Genomic DNA, 17654 nt, shown 5'->3' with positions numbered 1-17654 from the left:
TCTTTCCAGAATGTCTTCACAGTCCCCCCAAATGGGAGAATCCAGAGTGTGGATAGACACATGTCAGCCCTCCCTCAACCCCTACCCTGCTCCAGGGAGCTAAGCCTCAGGGGCCTGAGCCTCGGGAGTTAGGGTGCCTGAGGGGGAGCTGGGGACCAGAACCCAGGAGTGAAGCATTCAACCTGCTGCTGGTAGCTGTGTGCTGTTGAGCAGCCCCCTTTCTGCTTCTGAGACTTAGAGGCCTCCTTTGTAAATGAGGGAGAGGGACTAGACTGATGTTTCCTGAACTTGGCTATGAATCAGAATCATCTTGATGGTGGCAAAAGAGAGGAACTTGAAAATACACAGATTTCCCCAAAGCTCCTAAAGAAACCTGAATCCCCAGGGAGGAGAGACCTATAGCCCTGGCCCCCCAACTTGCCCAGTCAGGGAACCTCTGGGGCCCTTCAGACACTCCCCGGTCCCCTGCACTGAGACTTATGGGGACGCAGTGTTTCCAGCCACATCCCATCTCTTCCCAGGTGCTAAGCCTCCTGCGGCCAGGGCTCTAGAGTAAGCTGCCCATCTCTCTCTCTCCAAAGAGATCCAGAGTGGTTTAGTCAGTGAGTGGTTTATTATCCACCAGCCTGTCTCCAGCCTCCCAGTACCGTGGCCTGTACACAGTTTAGACACGACCCGCACTCCAGTCCTCCAGTCTTCACACCCAGCCCCCACCCAGGGTCCACCCCCAGCCCAGTCCTCCACAATCTCCCTCCCCCAGCCCTCCAAGGCAGCACCAGGCCTGGGGGCCACACCTCAGCTGGGGTAGGGGAGGGCAGGGAAGAGGAGGCAAGAGCTTCCCGGTAAAGGAGAACCAGACTGGCCCGCAAGCTTCTGGAGCCACCACCCCAGGATGCCGGGAAAGTGGGCAGGGAGAGGGGAGAGGGGCTGGGGTGCCAGGCGATGGTTCAGGCAGGAGGCTCTTCTCCAGGAGGCGCAGGGAAGCCACTCAGGTCTCGGCCAATGATCTCACTCACTGTAAAGGAGGGGCAGTTGAGAGACTGGGCTGGGGGCAGGCCGCCTCCTTTTCCAGAGACCCCCAATCCACTCCAGACAGGCCTCTGTCTAGGATGCCACCAGGCTCTTCCTGCACTGGCCTCCCTTCCACTGGGCCTCAGTTTCCCCAAAGTGTCCTGACACCTGCTCTCAATCAAATCTTGCTCAACTCCATCCCTGGGGGCTCCCAGGCCCCATGCCAGCCCCATCCTACTCGCTCTCAGCCTGCAACACCAGGGCAATTGCCATCAGCAGGACCAGAGGTGGGTGGAGCCAGTGCGAGGAAGGAGAGGGGAAACAGGGAGGCTCCTCCTAACCAATCCAGACCACAGTCACCACGTTAGGGGGGCCCTGGGAAAACACGCTTGCCTGGGACCTCAGCAAGCCATGGCCCCTCTCTGAAACTCAGGGCCTGAATCTGCAAATTGAGGGAGTCAGGTTGAACGATCATGAAGGTCCTTCTAGCCCTGAGATTTCTGTGATCTGGGGCAGAGGGCAGAGGCAGGAGAAGGGCCGGGCAGCTATTCCACGGACCCTTCAGAATTCAGTTAACTGGATTCAGGTGGCCACACGCACCAAGCACTTTCCCCCAGAGGCCCTCCAACTGGCCCCGAGGACCACGGATGCCCAAGCTCTGGGAAGTCAAGCTCCAGCCCTCAGCAAGCACGCAGCGCAACCTCTTGCACACACGCACACTCGCAGCCCCCGGTCCCACACCCACCTTCCTCCAGCGTGATACCCTGGATAGGGACACTGTCTCGGAAGCCGCTGCCGTAGCCACCCCTGGATTTCTCCTGCTCCGGAGCCCCCTCCCCAGGGCCATAGCTTGGCCCTACCTCATTGTATCCCTCAGCAGGTGGGGGATGAACACCACTCTGGGGAGGGAAGGGGCCTTCAAGTGGTGGGGATGAAGGCAGTGGAGGCCGGAAGGGGGCTGGGGGAGGGAAGGGCAGCCCCAGGGGGAAAGGGGAGCCCCGTCCTCCATAAGGGTCACTAGGGAAGGGCCGGGGAAGGAAGGAGACTGGAGGTGGGCGGGCACAACCTGTGGTACCCCCAGTCTCAGGGAACATCCGCAGGCCGGGTCTGTAGGATGGTGGGGGCCCCGTCTGGGGGTACAGAGGGGGCGTCCCATAGCTGAAGCCTTCTGACAGGTAAGGAGTTTCGTAAGCAGGGTCTTCATGGGAATAGGAGGGGTAGGGGGGCCTGGGTGGTGAGAAGTCCATGTCAGAGCCAAAGGGGGGGCCCGATGTTGAAGGGAAGCCCCGGAGAGACGCATCTGGTAGAGGCTCCTCCTTGAAGATCACTGGGTGGATGGGAAGCAGGAGGACATGCTGGTGAGAGGGCTGGCAGTCTCCCCACTGCACATCCTCCCACCATCTTTCCATCTTCTGGGTTTCATCCAGCCCTTGGCCCCTCATGATGGGGGAAGGGAAGGCACTGCATCCCTCAGCCCTGCCTCAGCCCCCATATCCCGACACCCCCACCATGGCTGTCCCAGAGCGCACCAGGCAGGAATTTAAAACTCTGGGTAGGACTGCGCTTCCTCCGCCCATTGGAGACATAAAAGTAGACCTGGACTGGCCGGGACACCCTCTTGTTGCTGTACTCGGGGATGGTCAGGGTCAGCGTTACCTGGGGAAGAGGAGAGGGAGAGGCAGGGAGCCCTCAGGTATCGAGGCTCAGCCCAGCCCTTCTCAGTGCCCAAACTCCACCTCTTGGACTTTTCCATTCACAAAGGAGCAAATTTCATCCCCTAGAGACGTCCCTGCTTCCAGAGTGGCCAGGTTGCTCCTCCAGAAAAGAACAGGTAGCTTCTGGAGAGCTGGCTGAGCATTTCCTGACTTCTCCCATCCCCTCACCCAGGGTGGGGAGGCTGGTACCTCATTGCTCTGCAGTCTGTTCACTGCGGCCTCCTCCTCCCACTGCAGCTTTCCATCTGTGCCGGAAGAACAGGGAGCTCCAGGTCAGCTCCATGGCCCCTGCCCCCCCTGCCCAGGCCTCTGCCCCTTCCCCTCCTGCTGGAGCCAAGGCCAGACTCAGAATGTCCCTACAAGACCTGGCTCACAGAGGAGCCCACTGCATGTTTACCTGATCGAATGGAACAGGCAGGGTTTAAAATTGTCTCTAAGATCTAGAGCTGAAAACTGATGCCAAGAGAAATGGCAGGGCCATTCCAGGGACCAGAAGCAACTCTTGACCCTCCCACCCAAGTCCAATCTCCCCTCCCATGATAGAGCTAGAAGGAAATTCCAAGGTAGGAAAGTGTCCCAACTTGAAGGGAGGCAATGAGACCCCAAGTTCCATGACCTCTGACTCTGCTCTGACGTGGCCCCAGGGTGCTAAATTTGAACGTAGGGGCTGAGGCTCCTGGTGTGCAGGGTTGGGGGGGCAGATGCCTCAGGTTGGTGGGTGTGCCCGGTACCCCTCAATCTTCCTTGCAGCTCCATCCTGAGGCACCTTACAGGTTCTAATAATCATAGCTGTGCCCCCAGTCCTGTAACCTAGGAGGGGCTCAGAGTGGGGCTGTGAGGATGTAAATCACCTCTTCCCTTCTCCTCATCTTCCCTATCCACACAGGTGTAAATCAGCTCAAAGCTGTCTCCTCTTTAATAAAAAGAATGTGGATTTCTTACATGTATTCTCCATCCTGAGCATTTCAGATGGCTCTTATACACATGGGAAGCATACACTATGGATAGGAAGGGCAGTCTATCTGTCTTGTTTTACAGATAAGGAGACAAAGCCCCTTCTAAGCTCCTCCTGCCTGCCCTCCCCCAGCCCTGCATACTCACCAGGGCCCCTCTCGATGAACACCACCTTGGAGTCTGGCAGGAAGTTGGAGCCAGTCAGCACTAGTTCCTCCCCTCCTCTCACGGAGCAGGCGCTGGGGCTATAGGCCTCCACCTGGGGCAGCTCCTGGGCCGAGCGCTGGGCTGCAGAGCAGGGCAGGAAAGGCCTGGCTGGGCTGGCTAGGCAAGAAGACAGCCTCCTGCACCACCATCCTCCCGGGAATAGCTGTCCCAGGGCCCTGGGGGAGCCCTCCTCAGTGACAGACACACAAGAAAAACAACCATCTCCCTGGGCTCACACAGACTGTGTTAGGAACCACTCCTGGGCAGAGAGAGAGAGAGATGAACAGGGCAGGCCAGGGAGTTATGCAAGCAAGTGCAAAGGGCCACCCAGGGCCAGATGGAGGACCAGGTCCCTCTGGTCCAGCCCAGAGACAGAATCTGCAGCAGGGTCAGTAGAACACTTCCCACACCCCATTCATGATAGAAATAAGGGCTGGGTCCTTTACAAAGCTACCCAGGACCAGCGGGGCACAGCACACCATGCAGAGGGGATGGGGAGACAGACCAGAGACAGAGAGATGGCACAGGGCCTCTTTGCTCACAGCACTCGATGGGAACCGATGCTGTCTGCACCGAGACGACCTTCCCGCTGCCCTGGGGCACGTGTACCCGGAATACCAGCCGCACACGTGTGTTCTTGCGCCCAATGTCCGTCTCACCCTTCCTCAGCTCAATGTCTGAATTCCGAAGCTTCAGGATCCCAGCACAGTCAATGCTGAAGGCAAAGAATGGAAGGCAAGCCCTCCTAGCTGACACCAGAACGGTGATGTCCCCCAAGAGGTAAGCCCCCACCCTCCATCCAAAGCCCTGAATGACCTTCTCTGGGAGATTAGAGGGGCCTACTTTAACCCAGAGATGGCCTTTCCAGAGTGCTCCCCAGCTGCGAGGTTCTCTAGACGGTGAGAAGGCCTGACACCGGCTCCTAGAGAAAATGTCTAACTCTTTTGGGAAGAGGAAGAGTGGGCCTAGCTTAGGCCCCTTGAGAAAGGCTAGTCCTAAAGCCTGAGGACTAAAGGGAAGAGGGGTGGGAACCTACTTGGCTGCCATGTTGTTCTCAGGAAGCAGGGTCATCTCCAACACCTTGGTACCACTGACTACAGCTTCATAGCTGGCTGTGGCCACCATCTTGCCCGTGATACGGTGCACCTGATAGAAGGCGTGAGGCCGCAGGTTCCTCTCATCTGCAGTGCCGATGAACATCTGTAGGGTCAGTGGCTTCTCACTGTAGCCTAGGAGCTGGCAGAGGGAGACAGAGGCCAACCAATTGAAATCCCCACTGTCTCATCCTTCATCCATCCCTAAGTTTTCAGTCCACCAGGGGGTGAGGAGTGAAAGATAAAGGATATCCTGGAAGGGATTCCCAGGGGGAATTGGGTACCAGTGATGGAGAAAACATGGCCTGGAGTTCAGTGTTATTCTTGGAATAAGGGCCAAACTGGGCTGGGCAAAGGGGAAAATCTTCCAAGGGAGACTGGCCCAACTCAACAGAGACAACCTAACTTCCAGTGAACTTTGCCCTCAGCCTAACCCTTCCCCCACATCTGGCAGGCCACCATTTTCCGGAGTAGACAGGAGGCTGGTGTCCCATGGGATAAGAGGAGTGGGGGTGGAGGGACAGAAGAATAGAAAGTATATCCGGGTCCTTGAAGTGCACCCTTCCTCCCCCAACACCAGTCCCTCCTCCAGGCCGCCTACAGGGTCATTGCTGAGAGGGAGTGTGGGAAAGGGCAGTGCCATGGGTCTGCACAGCTGGGGCCCATCTGCAGGGATCTGGGATTGGAGAGGAGAGAGGCTATCAATCAGGCCTGGCCTCTGCCCCTTACCTTGACGACAGGGTGACCACCAGGGGCAGCTTTGACAGCTCCCCGGCTGCCCTCTGTCTCGTAGTGGGCCCGGTGGTGGGCTCTAGGCTGCACCTCAATTCTCAGCTCCAGCTGCTCATACTGGCTGGGTAGAGGCCAGTCCAGCGGTGGGAGGGCAGAGGTCCTGGGTAGACACCGACAGAAGAGCACTGATTACCTGCAGCCTCAGACCCCGGTCAGGGAAGCCCTGGGTCCCAGCTCCCTGGGATGTGAGGGAGGAAGCAGGGTGGGTGTGGGAGGAAGGAAGTCAAAGCAGAAATAAAACAGTCCAAAACCCCAGATGCAGGGGAGACAGGGGACTGGCCCCTCAGAGCCCCTTGAGGATGAGGAGAATGAGGAAGATGGCACCAGACTCATAGTCCCTTCTTCACAGCTCTGAGCATAGGATCTGAGTTGGCAAGGGTTCCCCTGGAAACAAAAGAACCCCAAGCACATTCTAACCCCTAGGCCTGCCTGGGAAGGGTTGCGTAGCAAAGCACTACTTCAGACCAGAAAAGGTCTCAGAGATTAACCTCTTTGTGATCCAAATAAAGAAACTGAGGCCCAGAGAGTAGAATGTAGTGGGCTGAGCAAGCCAGCAACTGACAGCCGGGACTGAGCAATCCCTTCCCAGGCCAGCGCCGATTTTGCTAGCTGGGGCTGGACAGGTGAGTTCCAGAGAGCTGGGGTTACAGATACACAACTCTCCTATAGTGAGCACCCAGTTACCCTAGGCCAGGGGCTCCCAGCTGGTAATTGCCCCTGGGGTGATACTTGGCAATTTCTGGAGACATTTTCAGTTGTCACGAGCAGGGCAAGAGGTGCTAGCTACTAACATCTAGTGGACAGAGGCCAGGATGCTGCTAAACATTCTACCATGCCCAGAACAGCCACACACAACAAAGAAGGATCCAAAGGAATCTTAAAATATCAGTAGGGGTGAAGTTGAGAAACTCTGCCCTACAGGAACCCAGAGGAACAGGTACTACAGTTTCTTCCCCCCAGGAAACTTTTGTGGATGGAGCCAGCTCGATTTGACATCCAAAGTTTAAGATTACTGAAATAGACAGGGTTCTTTGAGAATGAAAGAGGTAGAAGAACAGCAAGAACTGCTTGTTTTAATATGAACTCTTTGACTTGCAAATACATGCTATTTTATTCAAATTGAGCAGGTATACTTTTAAGCCACAAAGCAGGCCCTAGAAATTAATAGTGAAGGGGGACTTCCTGCTGCCCATTGTAGGGCTGAAATCCAGCCCATGTTCCAGCACAGAGCTAGGGGCAGAGGGCACCCTAGGGGAATTCCTCCTTTACCTATGTGGTCCTTCTTGGATTTGGAGGGACTTATTCTAATTGGTCCACAGGGACTGACTGTCCTTTTGCAAATCATCTGTCCAAAGAGGGTGCTTTTTTTTTTTTTAATTCTCCCTAAAACTGAGTAGATGGCAGCAACCAAGCTGGTAGCAGATTCTCTTTTGAAATTTCAAGGGCATAGAACTAGGACCTTTTTTGAAACCCATCCCTTGACCCTCCTGCTCTCTGGGTGAGATGGCTGGAGATGGCGGCAAGGCCAGGCACAACTCTCACCTGAAGATAGGGCTGTGTCCCCCAATCCGGGCCTTGGACCAAGCCAGTGGGGAGGGTACTGCCAGGTAGTCCATGCCGGCCACCTCCTTCCGAGGACCCCCAGCGGGGGGCCCGGTCTCCTCTACTCCCGAAGGCAGCTTCCCATTGCATGGGGCAGGCTCCTCAGACCGAGGCAAGGCCACTGCCTGCTCGCTGGAAGTCCTCCGAGTCTTCTGGGGGATACTCTCAGCCGGTGGGGCCCCCACGTAGTCAAAGGGGCCAGGAGAGCCAGGGTCCCGGGCCAGAGGTAATGGGGGTGGTGGAGGTGGCTCAGGCCCCTCCTCTCCTAGGCTGCCTCTGCGGGACAGAGCTGGGGAGGCCGAAGATGGGGTTCCGGAGCTGGAATAGCGCCGCTTGCCACATGGAGAGGCAGGTCTTGGGGAGGCTGGGGTGGGCCCAGGTGCACTGAGGAGTAGCCAGCTATCCTCTGGCCCCCGGCCTCCAGGGCTTGGACCATACAGGCTCCAGGGGTCATCAGGGGTCCACGGCCTAGGGGAGGCCCGGGGTGAGGGCAGCGGAGAGCCCAGGCCAAAGCGGGAGGCTGCCTCATTTAGCTCAGACTCCACCTCGTCGCAGGCTGCATACAAGGCTGCCTCATCGGAGGCGTCTGAGAAGAAGCTCCAGGAGGACAGGCTGCTGCTGCCAGGGCTCGGGCTGAAGAAGGGGCCCCCGCCCTGGCCCCCTGCCTCTCGATAGCCTCCAAAGCCTTCTGGTGGGGGGTAATCCCTGGGGGAGCCGTCCCCCCAGGCATCAGGGTTGTCCTCCAGTGTGGCTGGCGGGTCGGGAGTGGGAGAGATAGAGGTGATGCGGATGCTGGGGCACTCAAGAACACGGCCTCCCCCAGCACCCCCAGCTCCCCCTCCAGGCCCTGCCAGCCTCACTGACCGGGCTGGCTGGCTCTCCCAAGTGCCAGGTGAGGGGGCTGGGCGAGGTGGTGGGGAGTGCATGCCAGGCCGAGGGGGTGGTGGCCGGGGAATGCCGATGGGGGCAGCGCCATAGGGAGGGGGCTCCCCCAGGGCCAGACGGCAGCATGGTGGGGCGTCCTCTGAGTCCAGTTCTGTCAAAATGGGAAAGGAGGGAGACAGAGACAGGGATGACACAGAAGATGGGGAGAGAGAAGCAGGTGAGACATACGGGTTCTTTGAGTGGGCAGCCTCCCAGTTCCTGTATGCCACCCCCTCCTCGCAAAGAGGGTTCTCTGAGATGGCCTTCAGAACCACAAAGACAAAAGCAGAGTTAGACTTGGGAAGGTGGAGGAGATAGGACCAGACGTGCCAGGCCTTTCCCACTCAGAGAACCTCACTCTCTGAGCTCCTGGTCCTGGGACCTGGGGTACCAGACAGGGCGGGTCTTTAGGTGAGGGAGGCGGGTCGAGAGGGGCTGGAACTGGGCCTGGAGGCGTGTTTAGGGAAGCAGTGGGCTGGGCTGGGGGCGACTCACACATGAACCCAATTAGCAGCGGTTCCCAAACCCCCAAACGGCGCTGGCAGGAGCCCCAGTTGCCATCGCAACGGTGGTCAGGGGAAGGGGGGCTCCAGGGCTGTGATGACGAGGGGAGGTGGCTCCTCCCTCGCTCCCCCCAATCTGGGGGCGGGGGTGCAGCCGAGGGGGTGCTGCAAGCCGGCGGGGCGAGGGCGGGGGGCGGGTGCCGGCTGCGCGGATTCCGTGCGAGCGGCGGCCGCCGCCCCCGGCTCAATCCCCGCCATCTGCCTCTCATTGCGGCCAGACGGGGGAAGGGGGAGGGGCGCCCTGGCGGGCCCTGAGAGCGCCCCCAGCCCCCGGCGTCCAGTCTGCGGGCCCAGGGCTCGACCCCCAAGGGGCAAACTCCAGAGCCCAACCTCCCCTTCCCCTGGCGGCGCCCGGGGCTCACGGGACCGCAGTTCCCGCCCGCCCCCCATCCCAGTGACAGTCGGCCCAGCCGAGAGGCGGCGCGCTGCCAACGGCACCCCCACCCCCACCCTAGTCACGACCTAAAAAGGAGAAAGTGGTGCCCGGCCCCCAGCCTCACCTCCGCAGACCCCCGAGCCCCGCGACTCCCCTCAACCTCTGATCCCCTCATCTCTCACCCCAGGCTCGCTGCCCTAAAGTCCCCAGACTCAGGATCCCTGCGCCCTTCCCTCACGGATCCCAAGACCCCTTCCCAGCCCCGCACTAACCTTCCCCGGACCCCCCCGCGCCCAGCGGGGGGGCCTCCTTTTCCTCCCCGAACACCAGCTTAAATTCCAGCTCCTCATCCTCGCAGCTCGCTGCCCCCATCGGTCCGGCCAGACCCCCCAGGTCCTGGTCTGGGTGGGAGGGGTGATCTCAGGAGGCTTCAGTATCTTGACCCGTGGCTCCCTCCCTCCCTGCTCTGAGACGCCCCCTCCTCTGCCGCTGCCGCCTCCCTCCGGACGCCCCCTCGTTATTATAGAAACTTTTCCAAACTTTTTTCCCCAAACTTCTTCAAAGTGCTCCCCCCCCAGCCTGTCCCTGATTGGCTGCCCGGGATGCTCCAGCCCCTCCTCCAGGGATGAGATGGGAAAACCACGCGCCCCTCGTCCTCCCCCACCCTCCTTCCCTGTGTCCTCTCTCCAGTCCCTCCCTCTCAAAAAAAAAAAAAAAAAAAAAAGCAAAACTGAATTGGAAAACGGTCCCTCAAGCGTGGCTGGACCATAATGATGCCTATTGGCCCGCAGTTGTGACAATCATTTCCCTTAGGGAGCACTACCACCACAATCCCCAGCCTAGTTTAAGTTCAGGGGCTCCGGGTCCCAACGCCTTAAAGGGGCCACATTCTGGGCCTCAGTGTAGAGGGCCCATGGAAGATATTTTCTTAAGTTCTGAAGAACTGTTTAGCCAACCGCTAGCAAGGAAGGATCACCTCTCCTCCCCTTTCCCTCCAAGCCCAAGGCCAGGCAGGCTATGGGGTTCAGAATGGCTCCAGGTTGCTCTGAAGAGGAGAAGGCCATTCCTTTGGAGCCCCTAGCCTGAGGTCGCCCAGCGGAGGCCTTCTGAAAACCTTTGTTCTGCCGAATCAGCCTCTCCACCGGTCATCTCTTCCCATTACCCCAAAGTGAAGAACATTTAGCAGTCTTGGGCACTGTTCAAAGGTCCAAGGCCCCTAATGGGCGATGATCCAGGCCGGGCTTTACTGCTGCCCTAGTCCCAGCCACCCTGAGGGGCCATTAATTTGCCTCCGCGGGAAGTCTGCTCCCTCCTCCCTAGAACCGTAGTCTGGAATGAATCTCAGCTCCGATGGCATCCCGCTCCAGCTCTCCCGATAATCCTGGCCAGGTTTACCAGAGCCCCGGAGTCCAACAACCTGATGGGCCCCAGGGTTGGACACCTGTCACCTGGGCGGGAGGAGGAAGGAAGACTTGGACTGGAGTTTCGAGGAAAGGCAGGCATGGTGTGGCCCTGCTGTACAAGAGGGAGTTAGATCCGAGATGAGTTACTCGGGCGCCGGATTGGGGAGGTGGGAGGTGTTACCCTTTCCCCCTGCGCAAACCGTGTACTTTAAACCTCTCTAACAGGCCGCAGCGATCTTTAAATCCCTGCCGCTCAGAGCCGCTCCCCAAGGGACGCCCCAGCCCTACACCTAAAGGGTTAAGCGTCGGCCGTCGGGTCAGACGTTTACAAACACTCAGGAGCCGGGCGGGGACCACGCCCGTTACTCTAATGAGAAACAGGCTCGGCGGGGGCCGAGGAAGAGGGGAGGGCTGCCCGCTGGGCCCGAGCTCCGCCGCGGCCGAGGCGGCTCCCCTCCCTTCCCTCCCTTCCCTCCTGTCCTCTCTCTGGCCCGCCCTGGGGACCCCCCCCCCCCAGCCCCGGGGGACCCCAGTGACGTGCGGAGCTGCCCCGGCTGCGAGCCCTGGGCCGCGACGCCGGAGGGGCGGGGAGACGAAGCCAGGCAAGCGGGGAGAGAAGAATTTTCCGAGGCCGAGCGGGGAGGCGGCCTGGTTTGATTTTTCTTTCTTTTTTTCCCCGCTTTGGTTGGTCTCCTCAGGTTACATTTCCCTTCCAGCTTCAGCTCGGAAATAAAGGAAGGAGAGACCCACAAGAAGGGAGAGCAAGGAACACCCTGAGATGGACGGCCAGCCTCCACCTAAAAGAGGGGTAGGGGGAAGTGGGAAGAGGTAGAGACCTCGACCCGTCCCCGGCACCGATCCCCAGCGCTCCCCCCACTCCCCGCCCCCAGCAGCACAGGCAGACGTGCACATTCTTTTCAAATGTCATATTTCCTTTGATCCTGGGCAGCGTTTCTCCATGTGTCTGGCTCAGCTCCTGCCCAGCCAGCCGCCTCCCCTTCTCACCACACTTTGTGTATTTTCCTGGAGGTCCCTCCCCCTCCTCCCAGCATCTGGAAGGCCCTGAGGGCTGGCGTTGGCGCTCATTCCCCTGGTGACTCTGGCCTCGCCCTCCAGTGACTCAATTTCCCCTCTGCGGGTGGAGGCCGGGGGGTGGGTGCGGGCAGAGGAAAGAGTTGTTGAACGTAACTGTGGTACGCAAGAGCCTGCAGACTGCTTACAGTGCCAATCTTCCCTCGCGGGGAGAGCAGGGGGGCAACCCCTCGACTCTGTGAAAACCCTCGGAACTCTCTGGGCTGCAGAGGAGGGATGGAATTTATGACTTCTGCAATGTCCTGCCTGGGGAAGAGAGGGTAGTTAGGTTTAGGTTGCCCTACACTTCTGCCCCCTGGCGACGACAAAGACCCAGACGCCCTCCCTCCCTCAGGTCGGGTTTGTCTCCAGCGGGGCATTTGTCCTCACTCTGCTGCCCCCTAGCGCGCACACCTGAGCACAGCTCCGCTTTCTCACTGTGTGAGTGGAGCGCTTTGATTTCTGCTCTGCACTTAACACAAGCATAGTTCAAAGGCCTTGGACGTGGACTTGTTTTTTTTTTATTATTATTACACAAAATACGTTCTTGTGAACTATTCAAGCCATACAAAAATATATAGTAAACTGTATATCCCCCCATTTTGTGTACATTTATTAATATATATGTATACACGTCTGCTCTTTTTATGTACATCAGACCATGTTAACAAGAGTTTTTCTTGACGTGCTTTTTTTTTCTCAGTTAGCAAATGGCTTGGATATCTTTTCCTGTCAGTACGTGTGCATCTGAAAATGGTGATAGAAGCTCCCATCTCTTCATTTGAGGTTAATGACAGAGCTAGGTCTGGACCCCAGCTTCCTGGGTCCTTGTGCAGCGCAATTTCAACTATCCCACGTTTTACATAGGAATCTGTCTTAGAGTGGGCTCCCCACAAAAATCAGGGCCTGGGAAAAGAACGAGATGCAGGTAGTTTAGAGCGATCACAGGGACAAGAGTTGGGGACTGGGAAGAATGAAACTGGGAAACAGGGAAAGCCATCCAAAGGTAGATATGGAGCTGGTTGCCACTCTGAGCAACTGAAACAGTGTCCCACTGGGCACTCTGTGGAGCCATACAGAAGGCGATTCAAGAGACAAGGGATATTTATTCACTCACCCTCTTGCCCAGTGGTCAAAAGTTGCCCTTTGAGTGTTGATTGCCTCACTCTTCCAGCTTTACATGAGTGTCAGAAAATGGTAGGTGTCCCACAAGGCTGCAGCAAAGAAGCCCCTGGGCAAGAGGCAAAAGCTGTGGGCAGGGACTGTCAGGTGACACGGCCAAGCAGTTGGTTGCCAAAGCAATAGCTGGAGTAAAAATTGCAGTATGTCTTTGTTTCTCCAGGGTTGAAACTAACAGTTTTCAGGTATCTCCTTCATTGAAAAAATTTAAACACAAACACTTCAAGTTTTTACATAATGTAGTTTATATTACTGCATAACGAATCACTTCCAAACTTTGTGGCTTCAAACCATAATGATCATCTATTATCTTTCATGGTTTCCGTGAGTAAGAAGTTTAGACAGGGTGCAGTGAGAAAGGCTCTTATCTGCTTCACAAAGTCTGGTGAGAATTGTCAATACGAGAATTGTCACATGTCTAGCAGTTAATGTTGACCATTGGCTGAGACTTTAGCTAGGGCATTGGCTGTACCACATACACGTGACTGCTCTGTGTGGCCTGGGCTTCCTTACAACATGGCAACATTGAGAGATCTCCAAGCAGAAGCTCCATCCTTCTTACAACCTAGTCTTGGAAGTCATTTTATGCTATTGGTCAAGGCAGTCACAAGCCCCTGGCGAGAATCAAGGGGTGAGAACATAGACCCCCACCTCTGGGTAGACGGAGTATCAGTTACACTGTAAGAAGAGCAGGTAGAATTTAATAAACACATACACATATGCATCTGTTCATAAAATCTCTCCCAGTCTGTTCATAACAAGCCACATCCTTCCCACATTCATCCCCTCCCTATAAGACCCCAAGTCTCATCCCATCATGGCACCAAGCGCAGGCACAAGGGCCTGGATCTCATCACCTAGATCCTAGGCCTCAAGCCTGAGCAAATGCTGTGTAACAAACCATCCCAAGACTTATTGGTTCCTTCCAGGTAGCTATTATCTAATTGGGAGACAGGGTGTTAACATGAAAAGTTACATACTAATAAGAGAGTTTAACAGTAACCAATAATTCAGGAGCTGAACAAAGCAATTCTATCAATAAGACAAGATTGATTGGAAGTAATAGAAACTGACTCCATATAATTTAAGCAAAGGAGGAATATACTGAAAACAGAGATCACAGAACTAAAAGAAAAGGAGAAACAGGCTTCAGGAAGGATAAGGACCAATGGCTCTGGGAAACTAGTCATGAGGACCTGAAGCACAGTCTCTTCATGGTGCTGGACATTTTCAGTTGCTGGTGTGTACCCAGTCCTTGCTACTTTCAGGACTTCACAGATGCTGTTCCTCCTGCCTGGATCTCTCTTAACACACAACCTTCTTTGCCTAACTTCTATTCATCTTTAGATCTCAGCTATAATCTCATAGCATTCTAATAGCATTCATAAGACATATCCCAAATGTAATAATTGTGTAAATACTTGTTTAGTGTCTGTGTAACCCACTAGAGTGTAAATTCTCTGAGAGGAAACTTCTCTGTCTTATTTATCTACCAAAGTCTCTTATTTTTCCACATTTCATATGTTTAACAAACCCTAGTGGAAATAAATGAAGACCAATCAAATAAGAACAGGCAAAAGCCATTTATTTAGTTTGCTCTAGAGAGGGAGTCAGCCACCATCACTTGCATTTTGGCAGAGACTCAGTCAGGTAAAGGAGTGAATGGGAAGCTTTATTGTGGGAAAAGAGGGAAGGCTTCAGGTAAATCCTGATTGGAAGCTATTGGTAGGGCATCCTATGTGATTGGTTAAAGGTACATTATTTGGCTTTCTCTGATTGGTCCTCAGTTGGAAGCAGGGATAAAACGTAGGGAAGCTGTCACTTATTAATCAAGCTTTGGCTGTTTGGGGAAGACTGTTACAGGACTTATTGTTTGGCTTCCTAGGCTGGTTGCTAGAGAGAGTGGTCTGATTTCCTACAAGTCTGACTTATAGGCTACTGTGGATAAAGGACTGGCTAATTGTTGCATATTGTAGGTCAGAATTCTATTTTTATACGTGATCTAGCCATTGTCCATTTGTATATTCAATCCTTCATGTTTATTGGACATCTATTATGTGCCATACACTGTGCTAAACTCTAGGACACAAAGATTGATAGAAGATAGTTGTTGACCAAATGGCGACTTGGTAAGAGATGGTGTTTAAATAACTAGGTGCATCTGTTAGAATTAGATTGGGCTGTGTATGACACAAAACCTGAAATATCAATGGCTTAAATGTCATAGAAGTTTATTTCTCTCTCTCATAGAAAAGCCCTGCAGGTAGGAATTCAAGGTCTAGTATGACAGATATTTGACTCCCAACTCCTTTTATCTTGCTGCTCCGCCATCCTTAGTATTTCACTTCATGGAAGATGGCTGCTCAAGGTCCAGCCATCACATCCATATTTAAACCAACAAGAAAAGGAGAGCAGAAGAATGCACACCCTCTCCCTCCCCACACCATTTATGTTTACTTCCGGTTGGCCAGAATTTAGTCATATGGCCACATATAGTTATAAGAGAGGCCGGGAGATGTATTCCAAGTGGACAACATATGTCTAGCTAAAAATGTTTGTTCTATTACTAAGGCAGATGGGGAGAAAGACTATTGGGGTCAATTAGGAACTTCTGCAAACTAGAAAAATGAGATTTGATGATTATCTATAAAATTCAATTACTCATATTTCCTCTAATATAAGATATTCTTGACTTGCCACGTAATTATTCTCATTATATATAACACAGAACGAATCAAGTTCTTTTCATAGTTAAGAAGAAGTGGCTTTATGAAATCCACGGTTATCCTGTTTTAGGGATGCTGACCATGATGTTGTCTACAGCAACTATTTGGAGTCCTCACTCTGTACCCAGGGACACTTTTTTCTCAGGTTTCAGCAACAACTTTCCTTCTCCTGAATCATCAGGCAAAGGGCAAAACCATAGAGTCATTGAAAATGGCAAATACCAAGGTTTTCATGGGCTAAGTATTTGCAATACATGTTGTAGACCATTATTGCAATAATTTGGTTCAATCTAAAATTATGTTCTTTTTGGATGAATTCATAATCCAATTAAATTCATGATCACATACGTTAAATTTCATGATCACATAAAATTCCCTAATAAACGATATTAATTGTCTCTGTTTCTCACTCTCAGAGGAGCTGATCCATGCCCAAGTCCCATTTCATTTTTCCCATTCAGAAAATCGCTTTATTTAATATCTTTTGAGTGTCTAGTATGTGTCAGGCACTGTAATATAGGCATTATATATGTCCATCCACCGTTGACCTTAAGTAGATACTAGTCCCCCCATTTTATACATAAGGAAATTGACACAAAGATTGAGTTTTCCCAAAGATGACTCTGAAATAGTGAAGCCTAAATCCCAGCCCAGATCTATTAATCTGTCTCCAAACCTGTGTTCTTCTCACGGTACTCACTACCTCTCTCCTTCTTGTGAGCAAACAGAAACTACTCTCCTTCCTGTCTCTTCAACATAACTTTGTATCTTCATCTATTTCTTATTTGTTCTTTTCTTTTCACAAAAAAAATTCTCACCTCTATGCAAGGCTCATCCTGCCCCTGAAATCCATCCTTACCCACTCCTCTGGGTCCTGACTCCCTCTTTCAAGCCTGTGATCCTTCCCCCTCTCCTGCCACTCCCTCTCCTCCACAGACTGAAGTCACCCTTCTTTAAACATAAAAAAAAAAAAAAATTAAAGGGGGGAGGATATAGCTCAGTGGTAGAGTGAGTTTTAGCTCAGTGGTAGAGTGCAAGTTTGGCATGCACAAGGCCCTGGGTTCAATCCCCGGTACCACCATTAAAAAAATTAAAATAAATAAACCTAATCCTTCCCCACTCCAAAAAGAAAATTGTTTTAATTTTTTCATTAATTAAATTTTTAAAATTTTAAATTTTAAAATTAAAAAATTTAAAATTAAAACCCTTGATCCTTCTTCTTGTTTAATGTAGCATCCATTCCCTTCACTACCAAACTTCTTAACGGTAATCTCTGCTCTCTGCTTCTACTTCCTCAGATTCCACACACACATTAACTGACTCTAAAGGAATCATAAAATTCCTTTTGGTCACCAAAGTCCTCTTTACTGCCAAACCTTACAGGCTCTGTGAGTCCTCACCCTGCTTACCATCTCTACAGGATACCTCTGGTCTACACGTCACATCTCTTGAGTTCACCCACAGCTGTGATGGACGGTTCTGTGTGAGCTCAGACTCACCTTGCACTCCCAGCATCCTATCTCAAGTCTGTACCTTGACTTTCACATTCTGCTTTAGGTCTGCTTTAGTCACAGTTCTCCAGAGAAACAGCACCAATAGGATAGATATAGATATAGATATAGATATAGATATAGATATAGATATAGATATAGATATAGATATAGATATAGATATAGATATATAGATATAAAGAGTAGTTTATCGTAAGAAGTTGGCTCACCCAATTACGAAGGCTGCCAAGTTCAGAATCTGCAGTGTAGGCCTACAGGCTCAAGACCCAGGAAAAGTCGATGATGCAGGGCTAGTTCAAAGGCCAGCAGGCAACGACCCAGTAGAGCTGAGGTCCCAGTTGCAGTCTGGAGACCCAGGAGAGCTGACGGGACAGATTAAGTCTGGAGGCCGTCTACTGGATAATTCCTCCAGCTGATTGGGCGAGGCCCACACACATTATATATAAAGTTCACCATTGCAAGGCCTTCTCCCACACAATGGGAGCTTGCTCACCACTCTCTCCTTGCCGGCTCTGATGCAAACACA

At 53.3% G+C, this 17654-nt stretch overlaps 1 protein-coding gene across 1 annotated transcript; it reads right to left on the bottom strand.

Annotated features, from left to right (window-relative positions):
* Positions 1-594: 594 nt before the first annotated feature.
* On the bottom strand, positions 595-9930 carry NFATC4 (nuclear factor of activated T cells 4). Its single transcript, XM_031453508.2, has 10 exons — positions 9511-9930; positions 7316-8411; positions 5711-5873; positions 4924-5123; positions 4430-4602; positions 3828-3968; positions 2916-2971; positions 2541-2667; positions 1757-2338; positions 595-1015 (listed from the first exon to the last, which is right to left on the bottom strand). Exons 1-10 carry the CDS (start codon positions 9608-9610, stop codon positions 948-950), a joined length of 2706 nt encoding a protein of 901 aa, XP_031309368.1. The 5' UTR covers positions 9611-9930; the 3' UTR covers positions 595-947.
* Positions 9931-17654: the final 7724 nt, after the last annotated feature.

This window comes from Camelus dromedarius, chromosome 5, assembly GCF_036321535.1.
Source record: "Camelus dromedarius isolate mCamDro1 chromosome 5, mCamDro1.pat, whole genome shotgun sequence".
NCBI lineage: Eukaryota > Metazoa > Chordata > Mammalia > Artiodactyla > Camelidae > Camelus > Camelus dromedarius.
This window is presented reverse-complemented; position numbering and strand designations above follow the sequence as displayed.